Source organism: Nilaparvata lugens, chromosome 7 (genome assembly GCF_014356525.2).
Source record: "Nilaparvata lugens isolate BPH chromosome 7, ASM1435652v1, whole genome shotgun sequence".
Lineage (NCBI taxonomy): Eukaryota > Metazoa > Arthropoda > Insecta > Hemiptera > Delphacidae > Nilaparvata > Nilaparvata lugens.
In genome coordinates, this window is record NC_052510.1 from 51561889 (window position 1) to 51587366 (window position 25478).

At 32.7% G+C, this 25478-nt stretch overlaps 1 protein-coding gene, 1 long non-coding RNA gene and 1 other non-coding gene across 4 annotated transcripts in view; 2 read left to right on the forward strand and 1 right to left on the reverse strand.

Moving 5' to 3' along the window:
* Nucleotides 1-7209, forward strand: part of LOC111046457 (nuclear hormone receptor FTZ-F1 beta) — a 90147-nt gene extending 82938 nt beyond the window's left edge. Inside the window, exons 13-15 of one of the 2 annotated variants that reach the window (XM_039433057.1) lie at nt 1600-1754; nt 2192-2293; nt 3212-7151. In XM_039433057.1, the coding sequence (XP_039288991.1) occupies nt 1600-1754; nt 2192-2281 (245 nt within the window). In that variant the 3' untranslated portion in view covers nt 2282-2293; nt 3212-7151. Of the gene's footprint in view, nt 1-1599; nt 1755-2191; nt 2294-3211 lie in introns of both variants that reach the window. The other variant, XM_039433056.1, reaches the window with a different exon arrangement.
* On the reverse strand, nt 3037-3108 carry Trnad-guc. Its single transcript has one exon. It is a non-coding gene; the product is annotated as a tRNA-Asp (tRNA).
* Nucleotides 7210-9064: 1855 nt separating the features above from the next.
* On the forward strand, nt 9065-12421 carry LOC111046458. Its single transcript, XR_005571851.1, has 2 exons — nt 9065-9823; nt 12321-12421. It is a non-coding gene; the product is annotated as an uncharacterized LOC111046458 (long non-coding RNA).
* The last annotated feature ends 13057 nt before the right edge of the window (nt 12422-25478 follow it).

Consider the following 25478-nt stretch of genomic DNA (forward strand, 5'->3'; position numbering starts at 1 on the left):
CTAATTTTAATTTGTTTGTACATGTCATAGGCATAGGCTATACAAAAAACAGCAATCGCCAAACAAAGTTGTGTCCCAAAGAAAGCATAGACTATAATATTATAGATGAAAAGATGGAACCTGTATGGAGCTCACTATAACCCTGACATTAATGAGTGGAAAATTGGTAATAAAGTTGTGAAATTTGATAATAAAGGAATCCTTATTGATAACTACAAAAAAATTGATAACTAAACCTGTATTACCGCACTTAGTTTATGTGTATTAGCTTATTTTAATATCGGGGCACCGAGCTTCGCTCGTTATTTTTATTTATTGATAAACAGAACACAATGATTCTCTGAAATGATCGTGTTTATATTTCACAGCTGGCTTTTTTACGTCATCTTATGAATTTCGGGGATGCGATATTATAATTTTTCACATACTCACTCAATCACCTTTTTTACTATCCACAGCTGTTTCAGCCAAGGATGAATTATCCTTTCAATGTCGTTCAGCAAGTTTTTCCAAGGATGAGACCTAAGGCAATCGAATCTTCATATCATAAACCTACTATGTTCCAAATTTCGTGAAAATCGTTAGAGCCGTTTTCGAGATCCGATAAACATAAATAACCAGATATAAAAGTAATCAGATATATAAATACAGAAACTGCTCGCTTAATATAATAGGATAATACTGATTCTATGTTCTTAAATGCATTGTATGACAGTTGTTATATTACTGTTCATGAAAAATGAATAAATATGGATATGAATCAGTACAAGTAGAAGTGACAAATATAAATAATATATATGGAAGTAAAAATATAATTTGCATGAGTTTTCTGATTGGTCTATTCTCACTCAACAAGTCCAAGCGAGTATGAATAGTTCCATTAGAACTATAAACTTATAAGTTTATAGTTATAGTTATTTAAGTTTATAGTTTAACTTATAACTTAAGTTTATAATTTTATAAACTTATGTTTTTAAAATTCTTACTGTTCTGGCCACATTCACTGACACTAATATAATATGGGAATTCAGCTTAAATGTAACAGTACACACACGTGAACATTGATTGATTCAACTTTAAAAGCATGGAAAAAATAAAATATACTACTCCATTCATAATGACTAATGAGTAAGCGTGCTGCTTCTTTATATAGTTTAACATTTATGGATAACTCTTATTTTCGAGTTTCTATCGTTGAATGAGTGTTTTTGATTCGGTTTCTAGTCTAGCGGAATTCAAAATTCTTGGGTTGTTATTTTTCTGAAAATTCTATGGGAATTGATAGTTTAAAAACATAACTTACTTTTGATACTATTTCTATAAACATTTTCTAACCATTTTATATTTTCTTCATTATAAGCTCGATTTCAGCTGTAGCGCCATCGAAGAAGAAGATGTATAAGCTTATAAATGAATAAATGAATGGAGTAGATAAATAGATAGACAAATATATAAGTGAATTACCTATTGTCTCCTGAGCATATGGGCCTAAATTTTATATTGAGTGATTATTGAAAGAGCTTAATAGTACAGTATCAACAACTGTACTGACCTTGATAATTATCTACGTATATAAATGATTGTATTTATTTATTTCAGATGCGAGTGATCTTAGGGAACCTGAGAAGGTTAGAGCCTCTCAGGAAAAAGCTCTACAAGCATTACAACACTACACCCTTGCGCATTATCCAGACATACCTTCCAAGTTTGGTGAACTGCTTTTGCGGATACCAGATCTCCAGAGAACATGTCAGGTAAACACCATTCCTCACTTTCATTTATTCAAGCTTGTGCTGAGGACTATTCAAACCAGAGTTGTTAAAAAATAATACTATAGCTTTGAAAATCCTGATCTGTTAAGATAACAAAAAAAACTTGCGCGTTTTCTGGATTCAAATTGAAAGAAGTTTATTCGAAATGTTGATTTATTTTATTGTTCAAAGTTTTTATTTGCTCAAACGAAACATACGGACATTCCAAAGACTGCATTTAGCAATGACTTGTCCAAAAATATATACAACTGTTCAATATTAATATATTATAATATTCAATTAAAGAATTTTATTATCTTATTTCATATTAAAAATTAAATCTACAAATCTATTATAATATCTTAATTTCATAATTATTAGCCTATTATATTATTTTTTATTGAAAATATCTGACCTTATTATTGCTTGTTCTGTTCCAGGTTGGGAAAGAAATGCTTTCAATAAAGAATAAGGAAGGTGAAGGACCCAGTTTCAATCTTCTCATGGAGCTTTTGAGGGGTGATCACTGATATGTGCCACTGGTATGTTTGACACTCCAATTCAATAATTTATCAAATCTGTAATATCTTAATTAATGCAAAACACATAGTAAACCAATTGCACTGTCAAGTTAATCTTTTTGGTTGAACTTACAACAAGTTATAATCTACTCTTTATTTAATTTGTTGTCATTTGCGTATATCAGTATCTTTACAACAATAATAAGATTACGCTATTATTGTTGGGGTTTATCAATTCACTAATTTGAAATTCCAAGGAAGACGAAAATTTTAACTCATAGGTGTCAGTATGGGCCTGATGACGTTTTTAAGCAGGCCCAACTGTAAATAAAATCATTGACACAAGAAATATCCACTGGAAAATAAAAGAAGGTATGCACTGTGATAAAGAAAATGAACATTTATTTTAGAAGGCACTAAAATCTAGGAGATTATATTATCAAATGTATTAACAAAAAATATTGTACTCTTATATGAATTAGAATTTTTGAGCTCAGTGGTAGTTGTATGTTTCTAAAACGATGTACGGTTTTTATTCTAAAACCGTAGAATAATTGGTTGATCCATCAACAAATTATTATACTTGAATAATTTAACAAAGAATATGTATGGTACTGTAACACTGAGCTACATTCTTTTGCTTTTGAAGAATACAAATCCATATTTGACAAAAATATCAAATAATGACAAAAAAATGTCATTTTAATAGTTTATAATGAGATGATGTGTGTTGTATAAACTCAAAATAGTCGAGCAAAAAATTCCTCCCCGGCGGGGAATCGAACCCCGGTCTCCCGCGTGACAGGCGGGGATACTGACCACTATACTACCGAGGAATTGGTAATGCACTTTGGTAAGTTAGCGTAATTAAGTCTGAGAAAATCCAACTTTGTTGAAGTCCTCATGAATTTTCTGTAATGATTTTTATTCTTTTTGCAGGCTCAACTATGTGCCTTTTTCTCATTGGTTGGATACGGAAGTGGGTTGGAAATTGCCAACTCAACTGTCAACTTCTTTCACTTAATCGGCAGTGCTGCCCTCTTTTCATCAACGTTATCAACGATGCTACATAGTACATATTTTTCGTCATACAATTATTTCTAGGATAGTTTATACAAGTGATTGATGGTCGGATTCTACTTGTGGCTGCACTCCTCAATATGCGGACAAAGTTCGTTTACTGTAGTAGGCTATGTCTATCAATGGAAGTGTCCCTGTGTGAGCAATAATTTACAATCTACTTCCTCTAAATTCCCTCCTCCATCTTCTGTAAATAATAAAATAGATTATCAATACAATATATTTATAAATATAGTTCTCTTGTGTATGTAAGTGATATAGAAATGCTATTTCAGAAATAGCCATTTCAAGTATTATTGTCCTGAATAGTTGAGGTGTGAGAGAGAGAATGTATGTTTTTATGGTTGATTTTATTTGTTATGAAAAATGAAAACGTTTAGTATGAAATCTGTATTAAAATTTTGATATATTCTATTGTAAATTAGTTGTTCAATGTTGTTTTCCGATATAAAATGCTTGAGCAGCTTTCAGTTAAGGGAAAACTGTGGTTTTGAAATTTGAATATATTCATGAATATTTTAGTCTAGTTGCATAAGTTCAAAAAGTTCGTAATTAAAAAATCTTCAATTACTGAATTATTACAAATAAATACAAGACTGGACCTAGACAGTAAATAATAATTGATTGTCTTTGTTTAGCCTATTAGCCAAATCATGGTTTTGATTCAAACACATCACATTCTTGTCATTTCTCAAGAAACCATGATTTGGTTTGACAAGTCATTTAAATAATAATTTTAAGATGCTGTCTTTTTAAATATATTATGCTTTTTGTTTCTGGATTGTGGAACTAGAATTGACTTAGCAAGGGATACTAAAAGGTGATTCTTTGAGCAATTAACCATGTGAATCTTACAGCAATAATAGCCTTTAAACATAATAATATTCTTCCCTTTTAAATGACATTGGACGAATATAGTTCAGGTTCTGACATCAAATTAATGATAATATAGCCTATTAATACGTCACAAATTATCATAGTAAATGAATTATATCAGATAACACATCAAAGTCTTATTTAAATAGATTTTTCTATTAAAACTTTCTATATTTTTCAGTTAATTCTTTATTTGTTTCTCTGAATTTCACTGTTGGACATGTAGAATTAAAAATTTGTTCAGTGATTTAATTTAAATATAGTACAACTCCAATGGATTGAACCGATTGGGACCATGGATAGTTCACACTTTCAAAATGCTTTGGAATAAATTCAACAAAATATCATTTGGAATGATAATTTCATATTTATGTAATTTTTATTCAAATATACTATGCACTTTTCATTTATTTCAATACGGCTACCTTACTTGAAAAGTAGAAAGAGTACTAATAAACTAGAAATTCTATGTAATAAAATAGTATACAATAAAACATTATTGATCAATAAGCAGTGAATAATAAGTTAAGCCACATGACTGAGCTATAGCATTAAAAAAGAAGACTTTCGTTCTGTTGTTTTGATTCATATTAGAGAACTATGCTATGATTAAAAAGCTTTTGGTACTGTATTGTCTTTCCAAATACCAAACATTTTGCTATAAATAAGGGAAAAATAATTTGTACTTATCGCTTTATAACAATTATTATTCATTTTCTTTCTACCTACCGTATATGGTATGGTGTATTAATCAAATTTGAGGTGAATTAGCCTTGTCTTCCAGCAAGCTTCCATTTTTAGAAAGCTAGCTCAAGCATAAAATATCTATAGAATCTGCTTTCAAAAAGCAGCTATGTTTTATATTTTTTTCTATAAAAATTTAAATAAAGAATATATATATATATAGACTACATTACTATTATATTTACTATATATTATTTACATATGAGACTCTAAGTTCTGCATAATTATTATGAAGTCCTGTCTTATAATATTTAAATAATTATTGGAATAATTCAGGCTTATCCTGATAGCATAATAGGCCTGTTGTGCATTCTATCAAGCAATACAAAAACTCCAACATTCGTTGGTGAAATTTATGACTGTACATTATATTTATTGTGTAAACTGTACGTATTAATTTTCTCAAGTAACGATTTTTTGTGAATTTAATGACAAAACATGAAGTCTGCTTAATACTTACTAAGATATCAGAAACAGTGTTTAATAGAAGTATTTCCTTTTGTATGAAATTAGAACAATCTTCTATACATCTACTTTGAAAAGAATATGAATCGATCGATTGTATGATTATTGTGAAGTATGTTTTTAATTCTGACAACACCAAAATATTAAGAATGTCTTCCAAAATTATTTTCAAATCAGTCATTTTTATTTCTAATCGAATTTTCATTTCATCCATAACATTAGGTCTACATATCATATTGTGAAGAAAGATTTTTGAAAATTTGTACCTACCACGTCTCTTATTCCTTCAGTATTCACCTGATGTCTATGAGGAGCATCTGCATTATTATTTTGACAATTCCACTGAGATTCATTAGGCTATGAAACTTGTCTAGATTTTTTGTTGCTACTAAAATTGTTTTGAATGAATGATTTTTCAATGTTATAGATTTTGTCAAACAAGCAATGATCCGCATCTCCCCTTTGTGAGCTTTTTCAAAATTATCTTCCCCCACTACTGGTCAAGTTTTATTCTTATTTTTTCACCACTATAGAATCTTCAGTTTTTTTTCTCATCTTAGACTTTACAGTTACTTGACACAGTTATTGTTTGTCCCATAGGAAAAATAAATGAAATACCTGTTCACCTCGTATGGGCGAGGCTATTGATCAGGGTATTGCAAATCATTATTACTTTTTCCTGTTCCATAAAATTCATTTTTGAAACTTGTCAAGAGCAATATCGAAAACAATCTTTATCAATGACTGCTATACAAGTTATTGATTAATTATTAATTAAGAAAATGACTGATAATTCAAGTTCAATTGGAAAAAAGTTATTGAATGTATACTAATTGATATCAAAAATAGAAAATTGGTAGCTTAATAATACCGTAAAGTGATAATACCTTTTTCTAAATATAATACTGTAATTATTTCTTCAATTACTGGTTAGCTAGTCGCTATTTTCTGTAGTTGCTGTTTAGCCAGCTCTATTTCCATCAAAATGAAATTGAAGTAGATATAACTCTATTATCTTATCTTTACTACTGAAATTTTGTATAACTGAAATAACGAGCAACATTACATGCATTCTATAGCAATAAACATTGAAAATTAAGAGTGATTACAGGGAAGATTGATTAGACACTAAATTATCGTTTTTGTACATTCTCATTTAATAAGAATAAAAAACCAATGTTTTAAATCTTGTTACCTCAAAAACAAACTTTGACCATTTTTGTACATCTAATCTCACACTGTTTTGTAAAATTTTGTTTAATTTCATTTATTTAGAAAAATCATGTCATTATCAAAAATGTTTAATATAACTACTGAAAATTAATTAAAAAACTAGCCTCTTTTGAGCTATGTCCGTTGCGCTTTCAAGTTATTACGTTAAGAATACCATAGATCAATTAAATGTAATGCCTGTCATCAAACTTGACAAAACAGGGTTTATTACGAGTTTGACTTTGCTTATCGTTGAAATTCTATATTACGTTAAGTTCAATGATTAAAAATTTTAAATATTGAATTACTTTGACTTTCAGATACAATTATTAGAATCAATCAGAAATTTTTAAAATAATCTTGATAACCCAACGCCACCATCTGAGCTGTGAAATCGATCTATTTCGATATTCTATAATTATACCTATATAGACTCAGTAATATCTTTTCTTTCTAATAAGAATTAAATTTGTCTTTTAATAAAATGGAAGATGAGAGAAAATATTTGTACCATTCCTGAAAACTGTTACTTGGCATTAAATAGCCGTTCTCAATTTTAAGTGTGATTCATTCTTTTAATCCTGAAACATTATAGCATGCTTGTTTATAATATTACAGTGCATAATATTAACGTTTATGGACAAATTGAATAGATTTTTGTAGTTGTATGCCACGGCCTTAGGAGTATGGCAACGTTACAGGTTCAGACACCTGGTCCGCAAGAGTTGAAACAATAATATTACTTGGTAGGTTAAAATGGTTAATAACAATAATTTCTAGCAGGCAATGTTTTATCTATCCATCAAGACAATAACTCTGACAGCTGAACCTAGCATGGCCTCTTTAGGCTACGAAGGCCACCCAATCAGAGAAGGTTGTGATAGGCTCAACTCACACTTACGCGACTCAGGTCGAGAAGAAACTCGACTCTAGTCGAGAGCATGTGTTTTCAAATGGTGACAGTCGCGGAGACTAGAATCGACTGGTCTGAGAGTTACCTTTTGAAAACACATGCTCTCGACTAGAGTGCTCTCTTCTCAACTTGGGTCGCGTAAGTGTGAGTTGAGCCATAGTTTGCACATAAAATGATCCAGAAAATCATTGAGTTGTTTTGACACAAAAATATTATTTGTCATAATTGACCGAGCGAAGTGAGGTCTATGATTCAAGTCGACGGTTTGGCATTTCTCTTAATGTTTAAATGTTTATATGTTTTTATGTTGCGCATTTACGGCGAAACGCGGTAATAGATTTTCATGAAATTTGACAGGTATGTTCCTTTCTAAATTGCGCGTCTACCTATATACAAGGTTTTTTTTTGGAAATTTTGCATTTCAAGGATAATATAAAAGGAAAAAGGAGCCTCCTTACGCCAATATTACCGTAAAAATCATACTATAGAATTATTCATCATAAATCAGCTGTCGAGTTGACTATAAATTGCATGCAATTCAATATCTCAATGTAACTTGGTAAACAATTAACAGCTGTGTAGACTATAAATTGCATGCCTCATTGAATGCAATTTTTATGCACTATTAAATAGAACAAAAGAACAAAAGCTCGTCTGGGCGCCCAGATGTCTTCTGGTTTTCTCGCGCTAAATTCTGGAAAGCGTTATATGATAATTAAATCTTGTGTAAGCATGATCTGATCAAATAAATAGTTGGTGTATCAGTGTGGAAGTGCTCATGGTTTGGGACGTCGTTATAACTGCGCGAGGTCTACTGTTCACAGAACTACTAGTCTATGATCTAGTCACCTAATCTATATAATAAGAGTAGGGTTGTGTTTATTCGTTTGTTCGCATCAAAACATGTCAACTTGTGGATTGCATACCGGAAAAACGGGAATGATTTAGATCTCCAAATTTTGCAAATTGATTCTAAAAATATCAATCTCGTGCACCTGGAAGCCCAAATTTTAATTTCCCTTCTAGATTTTTTAGAATTTTAATGTTTAAATTCCATTAATGATACATTCGATTTCATTAAAAAATCACCAAATCATATGGTCGAAATTAAAAAAGGAACATCTGTTTCTATATTGTTTTCTATCTGAAAAACATAGCTTTGAAACTTCGTTTCCCTGATGCAATGTTTAGGCCTACATGTGGCATGGATTATTAATTTTTCAGCTAGAACAATTTTTGAGACAAATGCTAAATAAACGTCTACAGTTTCATCAATGCTGTATTGGCAATATGAAAACACATGCAGTTAATATGTCTTTCAATGAAGGTGTTGTTATTTACATGAAGGAATTATATTCTTCCATTTTTATTAAATTAAAATTTCAAAATTATTAGAACCCTGATAGAATGACTGACTCACTGTACATAGGTCTATTTTGAATTCTTCTAGATTTCATTGCGTCAAGTTTTAAGAAAGACCCTTGCAAAGCACGGGTTACCTGCTAGTTAATAATAATTTATCAGTTCATATTATAAAGATTATTTTTTAAATTTCAGTAAATAGTTGAAGCTTGGCCTGATTTGTCAGCTGACATTATCTTCAGATAATCGGAGGACATTCTGGATGTCATATCGTTGCTAAATTAGTGTGTGTAAAATTGGCAATTGTATTGCATTCAATAAGCTAGTATCAGCATGTTTTTATCATTCAGTTTTTTAAGGGGAAACTTGAATTTTACAAGTAAACAAATTAAAGTTGTTAAATTTCTTGTAAACAAAAGAAATTCTCATAGAAATCTGGCTGATGCCTAGAAGTAATTACTTATTTCCGGTTGGTCTCATAAGTGCAATAAGTATTGTGTTTGTCAATCTGCAAAATAATTACAATTTAGGGAAGAAACTTTATTCTTTCGCTCGTATTTCACCACAGTTTTCAAGTTTAAAAGTTGGGAATGTATATTCAATTACATTTGATAATATTTCATCAATATGCTTATTGATTGGATGTACAATTATTCTAATTTCTTTCTACACCCTTTTAAAAATCATACAAATGAAGAAAAAGAAGATCGATGTAAACCAAGGAATTAAAGATCTGAATGAAAAGTTTATTAGTAGTGAATACGTTAGAAATGAGCTCACAAAGCAATGTTTAAAGAAAATTGAAGAACTTCCTTACTATAATCGGTTTTTGGAAGGATTGGTTGCAGCAGAAAACTGTTATAAGACACCAAATCCAGACCAGGATTCCGGGTTTACAGGTAACAAGCTATTCGGCTAAATTTTCTTTTATTTAAGCTAATACTCTAGTATTATATAAAAATTCTAGTTTTTTTTAGAACGAATTGAAAAAACCCTTACAAGAATCATTTTTAATTGATAGATTATTAAGTTATATTTTAAATCAGAAGAATAGCTGTATAAATAGTCGTCAACGAGCAAAATCGGAATCTCAGCTATTAAAATTTAAAATAGGACTATCCTAATCACGGTATTTTTTGCACGTAATTAATATAAATATTTTAATATAGGTAATTAATTTTGTAATTTATATAAAAACTTGATAAAATAGGCTACACTAGTGTCTTTTGTTTAATAAATCACAAATTTTGTTTCAAAAGAGAACTCACACTTCTACAAGGGCAACTTATTTTTGTAATGGAAAAAACCATATAGACCTATAGGAACTTTAATTTCCAATTACTTTTTTACCTATACTTACTCATCCACACCAATATAATATTATAGTCTATTCTCATTTTCCTCCTAAAACCATATGCTATCTATTTCTAACGTACGGTACGTACCGTTCTTTCTCCATCACTAAACTACAAAATTTGTTGATGTTTTAATTGTTTGTGTAGGACTACAGTAGTCCTACCTAGTATTAAACATTTCTTCTTCTTCTGCTTCAATCGTCCGATTGGTTGGCAGCTTTCCATCTTTGTCTGTCCAGAGCCAGCTGTTTTAGTTGGGTATAGCTCTGGACCCCAAGATCCCGGGTTATCTGCTTCAAATATTGTAGCCGAGGTCTTCCACGAGCCCGTTGTCCACTGATTGCACCTTCCAGTATTGTTAGCGTGAATTCGCTGTGTCTTATAATATGTCCTATCCAAGAATGCCGTCTGTCCCTAAGAGATTTCAATAGAGTTTTTTGTGTCTCTTCAGCCCTTTGAAATACTTCTTCATTTGTTATTCTATCGGTCCACTTTATTTTCAGCATTCGCCTCCAACACCATACTTCAAATGCATTAATTGCCTTTTCTTCCGCCTTACCGATAGTCCATGTCTCTGAGCCATATAGTGCAATACTCCAGATACAACTCTTTATAAGTCTCTTTCTCAAATCCAAATTCAGACTTTTGGAGGAAAGCACATTCCGTTTATTGATGAAAATGGCCTTGGCTTCTCTTATACGGCGCTTTATACGGGTCTTCTTTGTCTTTTCCATCCTCTGAAATAATGCTACCTAAGTATTTAAATTTTTTTACTTGTTTGAGGGCGTTATTCTCTATCTATTTCAAAATCAGGATTCTTGGAGCAGATCATCACTTCTGTCTTAGCCTTATTTATCTCCATATAAAATTCATTTTTGAGAATGTCATGCAAGGTATTCAGTGCTCTCTCTAGATTACCTTTATCTTGTGCCACTATTGCAATATCGTCTGCAAAGCGGAGCATTTGCACTCTTAATCCATTTACCTTGATTCCTGAACAATATTCCTTACATTTATTGACAGCCTGTTCTACATAGATATTGAACAATAGCGGTGACAAACTACAACCCTGCCTTACTCCTCTCTTGATGGCAGCTTCTCTTTGTTTCTCACCCACCTTTATAAATGCTGTTTGAGCAGTATACAGCTCTCTTATGATCCTTTTGTCTCTGTAATCTACTTTGATTGTTTTGAGTGTTTGCATGAGGACATTCCAATTTACCCTATCAAATGCCTTGAGTAAATCTACAAAAGCAGTATACACCTTCTTATTTACTTCGAAACTCTTTTCCACAATGTTCCTTAAACACAATATAGCTTCTCTTGTTCCTCTATTCCTTCTGAAGCCAAATTGGTCATCTGCTAGGTTTGCATCTATTTTACCTTCAATCCTTTTCAAAATAACGCTAGTTAGTATTTTGGATGTATGCGACAGAATACTCAGTGTTCTATATTTCTCACATCTTGTTGCATTACTTTTTTTCGGTAACATCACCATCAAGCTTTTCTTAAAATCAAGTGGAACTTTTCCGGTTATATATATCTCATTCAAAAGGGTAAATAGAACGTTTCTCATCTCTTCATTGAGCGCTTGCAGAAGTTCAGCAGGAATATCATCTACTCCATAAGCTTTCTTTAAAACATTTACTTAATACTAAAGTTACAAGTATCTTGATTCTATTGAGACTGTCAGCATTTGTTGAATTTGTGACATTCATGTTCTATATTTAATGCATACTGTCAATTTGAAGTGAATCTCATTATAGTATAATCATTACCTATATTATATAGTATGCTATTTTTTATTTGTTAAATAATACCATAGTACCCTTTTGAAAACTTTTAATGTAAAATTGTTAATTTGTAAAGAGTAGGCCTACTATGGTATTATTTTACAAATAAAAAATTAAGTAGCGCTGAATATTTATGTCTTTTGATATTATTTTTTATTTATCTATTACATAGAGAAAAAGGCTTTAGATAATAATTGGCAGACAAAACAACCTTAGTTCACATTTTTACACAAGAAATTTATTTTCAGGTGATGAAAGCTCAAGAGAGTTTGAACTACCAAAGATTGGAGAAACAAATTAATATCAGATTAACAATAAAATTGTATATTTGTTACTCGTTTTGCCAGTGCCTTGTTTGTTTCTTTGTTTATTTAAATTAATTTTATTCCCTATACTAACTTGAACAATTTTGCAGTTTCGGTGTCACAAGTGATAACAATAATATATGTGCTTCTTATTAAAAGAGATTAACGAATAATAATAGTGTATATATAGTAGTAAATATTTTGTTTTTTTGTTTTTTTTTCTATAATAATTCTGCTGTTGCAAATGACGAGATATTTCAGGATCTCTTGTTGTACGGGATTTCAACACACTTTGATGGATTATATTGTTTTTCTTGGTAGTTTGATAAGCTTTTTCCTGCAGTTGGTTAGAGTTTGCGTATGTTTTTAATGTCTTGTTGACGACTAAAAATTTAGTATAAATAAAAATACAAGAACAGATTTGAAAATGAGCGTTGAACCGGTTCCAGGACATGATATTCCAGCCAGAACTCACAAATTGTGACTTCATAAACTATAAATAAAAAAATCTGGTGTGGCGCACCCATACAACTTTCCTTACCGTTATGAAAGTTACCATTATAATTTAAAATCAATCAGCTGACGAGACCAATTCTGCTCTCTTCCAGTGAAGGTACTAGATTACATTCTAGGTACATTGGAATCAACAGTTGTTGCCTCTTTCATTAAGTTTGCATTTGATTTGAATAATCACATTTTCTCGAATTTCGAGCTTATTTTCAATATTAGGTAAAAATGTTACTGGGCATTAATTGTAGAGATTTCCATGCTCAATCTTTCCCACTTGAAGTTTTTTGTTTGAATCTGAAGCCTGATAATTGGAAATCTAAAATCAAACTTCACATAGATAGGGCGGAGCTCCAGATCTATAAACAGATATGGGACTTGTGGCAGTTGATAGAGTGATAGAGCTTATCAATGACTATTTTAAGTATAAATTTGATCAAAATCGTTGGAGCCGTTTTGGAGAAGATTGCAAAAACCCTATTTTTGACATAATTTAGCAATTTCAGCCGCCATCTTGAATTGCATTCGATCGAAATTGTTCGTGTCGGATCCTTATAGTGTAAGGACCTTAAGTTCCAAATTTCAAATCATTCCGTTAATTAGCAGATGAGATAATATCGTGTACACAGACATACATACATACACACACATAGACCAATACCCGAAAACAGCTTGATTTCGCGAGCCCTGATGCATTCAACAACTTTTTTGTTGAGTCGGTTGACAGCATCGTGAATAATCTGCCCACAGTTGCTGGTGATCCAGTTGAGCTGCTAGCTGCACGAGTTCCACCAGTAATGTCTGTGTTTCTTCTGCCCCATCACTCCGCCTGCCCTGAAGAAGATTATTCGTTCATTCAAGCCATCCCGAAGCCCTGATGTGTATGGCATGTCTGTATTCATGCTTAGAGAGGTGGTGGATGTTATCGCGGACCCCCTTGCGACAGTAGTTAATGACTGCCTGAGATCTGCCATTTTTCCTGACTTCCTGAAAACCTCGAGAACCGTTCCTGTGTATAAGAAGGGTGACCACCAGAGCCTAAACAGCCTCAGGCCAATATCTATGACTTCTTCTTCTTCTTCTACTTCTACTACTACTTCTTCTCCTGTCTTCTTCCTCTTCCCCTGGTGTCTTCTTCTTCTTCTCCTCATGGCTTATATTCTCCTGGCTTATTCTATATCTTCATCATCTTCTTCTTTTTCCCTTTGTAATATTACATTTTTTCTCGATTGGAATCAAATCTTCAATTCGAGATCTATAAAACTTTATAGTAAATATCAGAGTAATCGATTACGGACAACTTTTTGACTGAGAATTTATCGTAAATGATTGTGTTGCATATTCCATGGTGTCACCGAGGCTGGGTTGACAGAATTAACAGATAAATGGTTTATTTAAATAGAGATGATATATAAAATTTAAAATAACAGTTTCAAAATAAGTTTTATTGAGAACAAATATAAAATGTGAATTCTAAACTTGTAATTTATAATTTTTTTTTGGTGATGTGTCCGTAACATCGACACTGAAGAAGCTTTGCTCTGTTCCTGGTAGCTAGGTTTTTCCTGTTCCTTCTCTCTGAGACTTATGGCTGGCTATGTGTGTTGTAATTTGTGCTCTCTGAATATTTTTCTGTTTAAGTGAATTATTAATGTTTTAAATTGATTTTTGAACAGTTTATAGTGTTCTATTTTGTCTGTATATTGTTTATTATGTATACAAGCCAATAGCCACTGTTTTTCAACTATATAAACTGGATAAGTATTTAGCTCGTAGTGACTTTAGATGCTTAGGCTTGTAAGATATTGTTCTTTGTGTATTTGTGTAGTATATTGCCAAAATTCTTCTGAAGATTATAAGTTCATTTGCTCTGAAAACTGGATTTCTCATTCATAGGCGATAGATCCATTCATAGTTTATCAAGAATCTATTACATTGGAGCCGACAACTATCCTTAGGTTAATAGGTGTGAAATGTTATCCAACCGATTTAGGAGAAATTGGTAGCACGGCACCTTCATTTCCCTCTTATTCTTTATTCTTCCTTCTCTTGATTTGCTTTAGATTTTGTTCCGTTTCCATATCGTTTGCAAGCTGAGGAGTAGTACAACCAATAATCACAGTATATTCAATTTTATGTGTATGAATGTAATGGAAATCGTATGAATGGTGTGACATTATACAGTAGCTTATGAATCAATCTAAGTGAATTTGAAGACATAAACGATATTTCCAACTCAATTTATTTCCAAATTACAAGCTTACATCCACCTAATCTGTAATTAAGTTTGACTTGTTAGCTGTTTCCTTGTATATAACACGTTTCCAACTGAGAAGGTGAATTTCATCAACTGTAACAAATATCAAACAATAAAGTTAACTACAACTGTTATAAACATGAAACATGAACTAAAAATATTATTAAATTATTGATCATTTATTTTAAAAATCTGGTGTGGTACACTCACACAACTTTCCTTGCTCATTGAACTGTAAGCCTCATTCTCAAACGAGAATAATTTAGGGGAATAACATAATGACGATTGGCGGCAACATATTTGCAACTAAGATCAGACTACTGTATATGTGTATATATAATTATTGTTTTCAGAGTATTTTTTCCTTTGTGTAAATTGAGAAATTCGATGATTTTTTTAAAAGTCGTCAAAACAGCTGTTCTACAGATGAAATATCTTGACTATGACTGTGTTCTTTTTATAAACTGCTCTACCTAACTACCTCATGCACGAGAAGGTTACAAAGTCCATTTCTCAAGGATGGGGTGGACCCCCCATTAGTTTCCCAGGAAAAAGACTCATGCCAGTTGATAGAGCTGATAAATAACTATACAGGGTATGAATTTGAAAAAAATCGTTAGAGCCGTTTTTGAAAAAATCGTGAAAAACATGGTTTTTTACTTTCCTTGCCCTACTACCATAGGTAAGGAAAGTATTGCTTTCCAAAAAAAATTAAGGTACCCCAATTTCAAGCTTTCTATACGTTTCAAGGTCCCCTGAGTCCAAAAACATGATTTTTGGGTATGTGTGTGTGTGTGTGTGTGTGTGTGTGTGTGTGTGTATGTCTGTGAACACGATAACTCCATTCCTAATTAACCAATTGACTTGAAATTTTAAACATAAGGTCCTTATACCATGAGGACCCGACAATAAGAAATTCAATAAAATTCAATTCAAGATGGCGGAAAAATGGCGGATAATTACTAAAAAACCATGTTTTTCACATTTTTCTCGAAAATGGCTCTAACGATTTTCTTCAAATTTATACCATGGATAGCTATTCATAAGCCCTATCAACTGACATGAGTCTCATTTCTGGGAAAATTTCAGGAGCTCCGTAATATTCTTGAGAAAAATGGCGGATAAAGACTAAAAAACCATGTTTTTCACGATTTTCTCAAAAACGGCTCTAACGATTTTTTCAAATCCATACCCTGTATAGTTATTTATTAGCTCTATCAACTGACATGAGTCTTTTTTCTGGGGTACTAATGGGGGGGTCCACCCAATCCTTGAGAAATGGACTTTGTAACCTCCTTCTCGTGCATGAGGTAGGTACAGTAGGTACACGGTTTTTACTTTTTCTTCTTCCATATACCGTGAATAGGTAGAGCAGTTTATAAAAAGAACACAGTTATAGTCGAGATATTTCATCTGTAGAACAGCTGTTTTGACGAATTTCAAAAAAAATCATCGAATTTCACAATTTACATAAAGGAAAAAGTACTCTGAAAACAATTGTATAAACACATAAATATAGTAGTCTGATCGTAGTTGCAAATATGTTGCCGTCAATCGTCATTATGTTATTCCCCTAAGTTATTCTCGTTTGATAATGAGGCTTATAGTTCAATGAGCAAGGAAAGTTGTGTGAGTGTACCACACCAGATTTTTAGTAACTGTCATTTTTCTCGAGAATATAACGGAGCTCCTGCAATTTTCCCAGAAATGAGACTCATGTCAGTTGATAGGGCTTATGAATAGCTATCCATGGTATAAATTTGAAGAAAATCGTTAGAGCCGTTTTCGAGAAAACCGTGAAATACATGGTTTTTTAGTTATTATCCGCCATTTTTCTCAAAAATATTACGGAGCTCCTGCAATTTTCCCAGAAATGAGACTCATGCCATTTGATAGGGCTCATAAATCCATGGTATAAATTTGAAGAGAATCGTTAGAGCCGTTTTCGAGAAAAACGTGGTTTTTTAGTGTGGGTTTTAAATCATGGGATACTGTTTGTGTACTTAATTGTCGCAGGAATTATAACAAGACTCCAAAAGTTTCCGAACGGTATTTTCTTTTTCGAAAGATGAAACTTTGAAACAATAATGGATACGAGCGATGAGAAGGAAGAACTTCAATTATACAAAACAACGGTTTACATGAAGTGTAGAAGAACAGTGTAAATAAAGTGTGAGTAGAGAATTTAATTAAGGTGTGAAAGAACAGTGTAAATAAAATGTGAAATAACAGTGTAATATTAGAGTGAGCAACAACAGTGTAAATGAAGTGTGTGAAAGAATTTTTCAACTAATAAATTAAAAAGTAAATGCAAAGTGTTGGAACTGTCCATAACATCATAATTTTAAAGGTTTACCTAACTGAGAAACATTCCTGATGGATTTCTTTGTACCACAGATTTATTGTGGTCAAGTTTGTAGGAGCCTCTTTCTTAAAAAAGAGTTACATCTAATTTGGTTTATCTTTGATTTACCTCTCCTTCGATTCTGATACAGGCTATTATTAAGTATTTTTGGTTGAGATGAATTTATCAATAGCTCTATCACTGAATCGAGTAGACCAATGTCTATCAAACTGAAAGTATGGATAAATTATTGCATTTGTGGAATAAAGTGTTTTTATTTAAATGAAATTCCTATTTATTAAAATACAAATGTCTTTAATCTGAAATTTAGATAGGATTCCTTCCAATAAAAAATCGATAAAGTAACAAAAGTTACATTTATAAGCTAGTAGAAACTACTATGATCTATAGTGAGGTCCACGTTATAATGGCAGTGGATAGAGATGGAAGAACAGCGTTGCCTCTTCTCTGCCTCAATTTATTATACTTCTACACTGTCAAAAACAGATTTGGCATCGTTGCGGAGCTAGAAAAGGATAGTACTACCTGCCTTGTCAAATTATAGACAAGGATAGCAACATCAAAGTTAATCAAGTACTGTCATTATAACGTGGACCTCACTATAGGAAGAATCAATCTACATGTTATGATGTCATTAATTAGTTGTGGGGCCTGAAGTAATAGTAGGTATTGGTCATAGTTGATATTTTATTTGTAGAACAGCTGTTTTGAATTTTGAAAAATCATCAAATTTCACAATAATTATTTACACAAAGGAGAATGTACTCTGTAAACAATAATATAAATAAAATAGTATGATCGTATTTTTAAATAATATTAAGCCGCCAATCGGCATTATGTTATTCCCCTAAATTATTCTGTTTAAGAATGAGGCTTAGGCCTATAGATTAATGAGCAAGGAAAGTTGTGTGAGTGTACCACACCAGATTTTTTGGAAAGCAATACTTTCCTTACCTATGGTCAGGGGTGCCCAGCCCCCCCAAGGGCAATGGCGCAAGCCCCCCCAATCCAAGTGTAATGCCCCCCCCAAAGTATCCCAATTCCCAACCCTTTAGTTTCTTGCATTAGTCAGTGTATGACAATAAAATTCACATCTTACATTCTAATCTTCCAAAGGGCATTATTTACCTTTGTTCTTGTGAGGAATTCTTTCTGTTTTCATAAAATTGTAAAAATATATACCATCGTTTCTTATCTCTTTTAAAATAGAAATAAAGTATCTTTTTGATATTATTTTTGAGACTAGCAGTGCACCCGTTCTTGTTCGGAAGGACTAAAAAGTACTACATTACATCAGGAATAACTACATTACAAATATTTTAATAGGATATTAAAAGATGAATAAGGGAGGCTTTGCTTTTTAAATGTAAAGGTTACTTATAAAAAGTTGAATAATAATAATATCATTGATATTCTTTTATTGCAAAAGAATATTGCATAGCAATTTTGGTGAACATTCATACAATTTTGGAACGATTTTATTCATACAATATATAATGTTGGCGAATTTAGGTATTCTAAATCCTATACTATTAAACGAGAAATTTCTGTTTAGATGTTTTGATGTTTAGATGTTTATATATTTGTATTTCACCGGATCTCGAAAACTGCTCTAACGATTCTCACGAAATTCAGAACATATAGTATGTTTATAATATAAAAATTCGATTGCACTAGTTCTCATCCCTGGGGAAACTCGCTGAAGGACATCAAAAGAATTTATTCATCCTTGGAAAAACAGCTGATAATTTCGTCGTCTGTTGATGATGGAAGTGAGTGAGCGAGTGCATGTGTGTGGGACTCAGACAAAATTATGACTCAGCTGTTGAACTTTTGTACCTAATTCAATCAGGTACTTAGTGGCAGTTTTAATAAAGTGTTAATAAAGCTGATTAATTCCAGTAGAACCAATCAGATAAGCTATCTTTTTGTGATGGTCTTCTGTGATTTGGTTCTCGTGAAATTAATCAGGATTAATTTAACATGCTTTTGTGAGAGAAATTTTTGCATTCCTCTGCGAATTAATCTCAATCCACTGTGATTAGATAGAACCTTTCTATATGAACTATGAATATTTATTATAATTTCTTCTTTCTTAATAATTTTTATATGCTTTTGTAGGTACCCCAGAGCGGAGCTCGGTGCCCCGATATTTATCATAAATTGGAACAGGTTGTCACTGATGTTGTGTTGTTGGTAGTATTTACTTTTTAACATTACAGGAGTAAATAATAACACAAGTCGAACAAAATGTATCTTCAAATGGTTTGGTTTTTGGAATAAAGATATCATCTGAACAAGTACATTTTGTAAATTCTATCTATTAATACCAAATATCGGGGCACCTAGCTTTGCTCGTTATTTATTCATTGATAAACAGAACTCAATTCTTTGAAATGATTGGGGAAGGACTAACAGACACAGCCCAAAACTGTTTCTTCCTCGAATTTTGATTTATTCACTATAAAATTTACAGTTGGAATATTTAATATTCCAAAAAGTAGGTTATGTTTCATAGACTTGAATCCAAGTGAAATTTTCAGTCCAAATATTTGAAAACATAAAAGTTCTAATTTAGATTGTTTACATACCAAATAATTGAATAACAAAATAACACTCACTAATCACTGTAAAATAATGATTAACTTTCAATATTATGATATATACCATCTCATGTCAACAAATCAGATTACTGTATTTTGATCGAGTCAATTAAAATTTCTAGATTTCTCGCGAGATACGATGAGCTAATTGATTACACAGCTGATCTCCCACACAGGCACACGCATCTTCTGTTATCGACAGACGACGAAATCATCATCTGTTTTTCCAAGGATGAATTATCCTTTTAATGTCCTTCAGGGAGTTTTCTCAGGGATGAGACCTAGTGCAATCGAATTTTGATATCATAAACCTACTATATTCCGAATTTCGTGAAAATCGTTAGAGCCGTTTCCGATATCCGTTGAACATAAATAACCATATAACCAGATATAAAAATAGAAAAATACAAACAGATATACAGAAATTGCTTGCTTAATATAACAACGCTTAATATATCGCTTAAGTTGGATAACAACTTATAGTCTAGTCAAATGGTCGTTTTTCAGGAAACAGCCCCGAAAGAATTTTTTTCGATGGTTCTATCTGTATTTTGGGGTGCTAAATTCTAATCTGAAATTTGCTCACACGCCAGAGGGCGACTTCACCCCCAAAATTTTGGACTTTTTTTAAGTTTTCCATTTAATCTCGAGAACTTTGAATTTATCGAGATAAAGCATTCTCCATATAATATTAAAGATAATAAAATTTTATTTCCAATGAATTGACTGGTCGCGCAGGACTACTTTTTGGATTTTTTATCTGAAGTGTTCCACAAGATACACAACTTTGAATGTGCGAGAAATTTGTGATATTTCCCCCATTTTCACAGTCTCGCATATGCAACGTTGCGTATCTTGTGGAACACTTCAGATAAAAAGTCCAGAAAGTAGTCGAGGTTGTGATGAATTTTCTCTTCTTTTCACTCCCATGTTTCACTCTTTTACTTCTGTTTTCAATGCTGTTAAAAAGTTACAGCCAATTGAATGATGATCTTTATTTTCTCATTTTTCTTGCGATTTTACTGTTATTAAAGAGTCTCTAAAATGAGTACAATACATGATAGGTTGCGATTGGTCTTAAATGAGAGAAAATTTCATGCTCTATAAGCTGAGTTGCCATAAATTGATCTTGCATCACTGTTTATATCGAAGAACTGTCAAGACTGTAGAAATGAGAAAAATATCGAAAGTTTCTTGATTTTTTGAATTAAACGTATCTTACTTCACGATTATATTTTTACAAAAATCATTCATCTCACATAAAAGAGGAGATTCTTTTAGTTTGTGATGTTGTTTATAATTGCATTCCCATTTCAGAGACATTAATATCATCATAAAACGCCTTCGAAATTAAAATAATTATTAGATTAAAATGTACATTACAATTTAACTTATCATTGTGCTTTTAAGAAAATTAGGTTGCAACAGCAAGGAAACTCAAACACAGGACCATTAAAAATTAAAATTAAGCAAAGGAAATCAGAATAATAGTGGATGATGAAGTTATAATTTATTTTTTTCAAAGACTTACCTTCAAACTCATAGGCTTAAAATTACTAAAATTCCTGCATACAACATATTATTATCAATTGTATTTTTTATGCTTTATATTGAGTTACACTTTGCAGAATATAACATTGTAAAGGTGGGAAAAAGTATTAAAATTAACTACATTAGGATATCTCTATTTAATACCTTGATTTTTTAGCCATGATTCAAAATGTTGACATAAAATATAAAAAAATCATGCCCCCCCAAAAATGTTGATGGCGCAAATTGCGCCATGCCCCCCCCCCCCTTGTGGGCACTCCTGCCTATGGTAATAGGGCAAGGAAAGTAAAAAAGCTGGAAGAATAGGTACCTAAAGTATGAAATCGGGTGGTAGCAATTCTATTTATAACAGATTATGATTTTTACGGTGCTATACTATGGTGGTTCCCCTTGTCGATGCTATTTACTTGCCTTTTACTTGTCGATGCTATGGTTTGTCGATGCTATGTCGTGTCGGTGCTATCAATGGCTTGTCGATGCTATGTCGTGTCGATGCTGTGGTTTGTCGAAGCTATGATGGTTCCCCGACATGACCTATTCATCTACTGCCATATCTCCAAATCGTGACGTCAGCATCAGATAGAAAACTTTTCTGTAGAGTTTGTTTACATTGTTTTCCATAGCAGATTGTGTCTATTTCAGCGGGAGGGCAGCTGGAGTTTACAATTTTGATAAATAATAATTTACATCCTTCTGAAATAGACACAATCTGGAAGTATTCTATCCGTTGATGACGTCACGATTTGGAGATATGGCAGTGGATGTTGGCTTCAGAGGCTAGACTTCTCAGCGTGTCTATTCTATAACTGGTCTAAGAATACAAATACGAGGATCCTTCCCGAATCGGCCATCGCCTGATTCTTCTAATAATTTGATATTGCAGAGGTCAAACTTTAGCTTGTTTCATAAAATAAGGTAAGTTATTTTAATTTATAAATAACTCAATAATAATTATTAATATTGTCCTCTACTATCTGATCAATCAAAAATCTACATTTATCAGCGTCTATTTATACGTATTTTCCTTTATAATCGAAACTAACCTATATTTCCTAAACTTCATAATTAAGATTAATCTTATAATTTCTTGCTTTAAATAAAATGATGAACTTATTCAAGTTACTGAACACCAAAGAGCTTAAACAAGACATCATAACTTTTTGTGAGTTGAAATTATTAAGTTACTATTCAATTTGTTTAATAACCTTATGCTGGATAGACTTTGTCAATGATAAAAGTATAAGGCTATAGCCCAGGCAATGAATTCTCAAAAAAGGGTATACAAGGAAAACTTGGAAAGACAATATTTGATCCACAATTCAGGGGTAGCAAGAAGGTAAAAAAACTAAAAGTCCCCATACACCTACCCACTATGCTAAGGGTGTGCGGGTGTTACATATTTCTGCTGCCGACACTAGTTTATCATTCTTGTGGGTCTGATTTGATCTGCACATTTTTGCATACTGCCCTTTTATTCCACATTTCCTACAGAATATATTGCGAGCAGGGCATTTATTTCTGAAGTGTGATTTGAGACCACAGTAATCACATATGTGTTCTCAAATCACACTTCAGAAATGAATGCTCTGCTCGCAATATATTCTGTAGGAAATGTGGAATAAAAGGGCATTATGCAAAAATGTGCAGATCAAATCAGACCCACAAGAATGATAAACTAGTGTCGGCAGCAGAAATATGTAATTCATCACCTCCAGGACTCAGTAAAGCTACTGTTCCGGCTTTGTTGAATGATTTTAGAGTAGCTGCGCTAATTGACACTGGCAGTTCCAGTAGTTTTGTTAATAAACAACTTGCAAAAGATCTGAAATTAAAAATTTACCCATCTAATAAACAAATTTGTATGGCTACTACCTCTCTCCGATCATCAGTTGTTGGGCAATGCTCAGTTAACCTCTCAATTCTTGGCCACAAGCACAAGAATGTGCTTGTTCCAAATTCTCCTTGTTCTCAAAGATCTCTGCTGTGATGTATTACTCGGTCATGATCTATTGTCTAACCATTCAGGTCTGCATATGACTTTTGATGGAACAAAAGACCCACTAAAAGTATGTGGTCTTGCCGCTGCTCAAGTCAAACCTGCTTCGCTGTTTCAGCACATTACTCCAAACACCAAACACATTGCTATAGAATCAAGACGTTACAATCAAACCGACATGGAGTTCATTTCTCAAGAGGTAGATAAACTAATAAAAGAAGGTATCATAGAGTCAAGTGACTCCCCATGGAGAGCTCAAGTGCTTGTAACTTCCAATGACAATCATAAAAAGCGTATGGTGATAGATTACTCTCAGACGATTAACAGATTTACTCCACTGGACGCATACCCTCTACCGAATATAGAAGAAGTAGTTGAAAAGATTGCTAGATATTCTGTTTTTAGTACTATTGATCTTCGAAGTGCTTATCACCAGATACCAATCAGGAATTGTGACAAATTATATACGGCATTTGAAGCAGCTGGCCGTCTATATCAGTTTAAACGTATACCTTTTGGAGTGACAAACGGGGTTGCTGCCTTCCAACGAGTGATTGATGATTTCATTCAAAAGGAGAATCTCTCAAGTACGTTTGCCTATCTCGATGACGTTACTATTTGTGGAACTACAACAGAAGAGCATGATAGAAACTTGAAAAACTTCATGAATGCTGTGCACAAATACAAATTGACAATGGATATGGAAAAAAGCTCTTTCGCAAAATCAGAAATTAATCTCCTTGGCTATATTATCAAGGACAAGACTATCCGCCCAGATCCTAACAGACCAGAATCACTGAAATCCTTCCCCCCTCCGACGAATGCAGCTTCAATGAAAAGAGTACTTGGTATGTTCTCTCACTATTCAAAATTTATTCCCAATTTCTCTGACAAGATACAGCCTCTAATTCAAACTACATTCCCACTGAATCAAAATACCATTTTATTGTTTGAAGCTATGAAACCATCTATACTCGATTCAATGGTAGTTTCCATTGATCCAGAAGCTCCCTTTGTTGTAGAAACCGATGCATCAAATGTTGTTATTGCTGCTACTCTATCGCAATTGGGCAAACCTGTTGCTTCCTTTCCCGCACCCTATCAGCAATAGAAAAAGAAGCTTGTGCCATAGTTGAAGCCGTCCGTAAATGGCGCCACTTTCTTCTAATGCGACACTTCCAACTTATCACAGATCAAAGATCAGTCGCTTTCATATTTTCCAAACATCACCAGAGTAAAATTAAAAATGAAAAATCCGTCGCTGGCACTTAGAACTCTCCTGTTTCACATATGACCTCACCTACCGCGCTGGAAAAGAGAATGTAACAGCAGATGCTTTATCCCGAATGTGCGCTAACGTAACAAATAGAATACAAAACCTCCAGAGATACCATGAAACACTCTGTCATCCAGGTACAGCCAGATTTTATCACTGGATAAAAAGTAAAAATCTGCCATTCTCTCTTGATGAAGTACGACAGGCCTTAAATCAATGCAGAGTGTGTGCTGAAATGAAACCGAAATTTTACAGCCACAAAGGAACTCTGATCAATGCTACATCACCATTTGAACGCCTCAACTTAGACTTCAAGGGCCCAATACCTTCAAAAACCAGAAATCATAACATTCTGACAGTGACTCTAGGTACCCTCTAGCTATATCTAGCCCTGATATGTCTTCCACAACTGTTATTAAGGCCTTGGAAAGTTTATTTTTTATGTTTGGAACACCAGCTTATATTCACTCAGACCAAGGACCATCTTTCATGTCTCAGGAACTCAAGAGCTACTTAAATTGGGATTGCTTGCAGCAGAACAACACC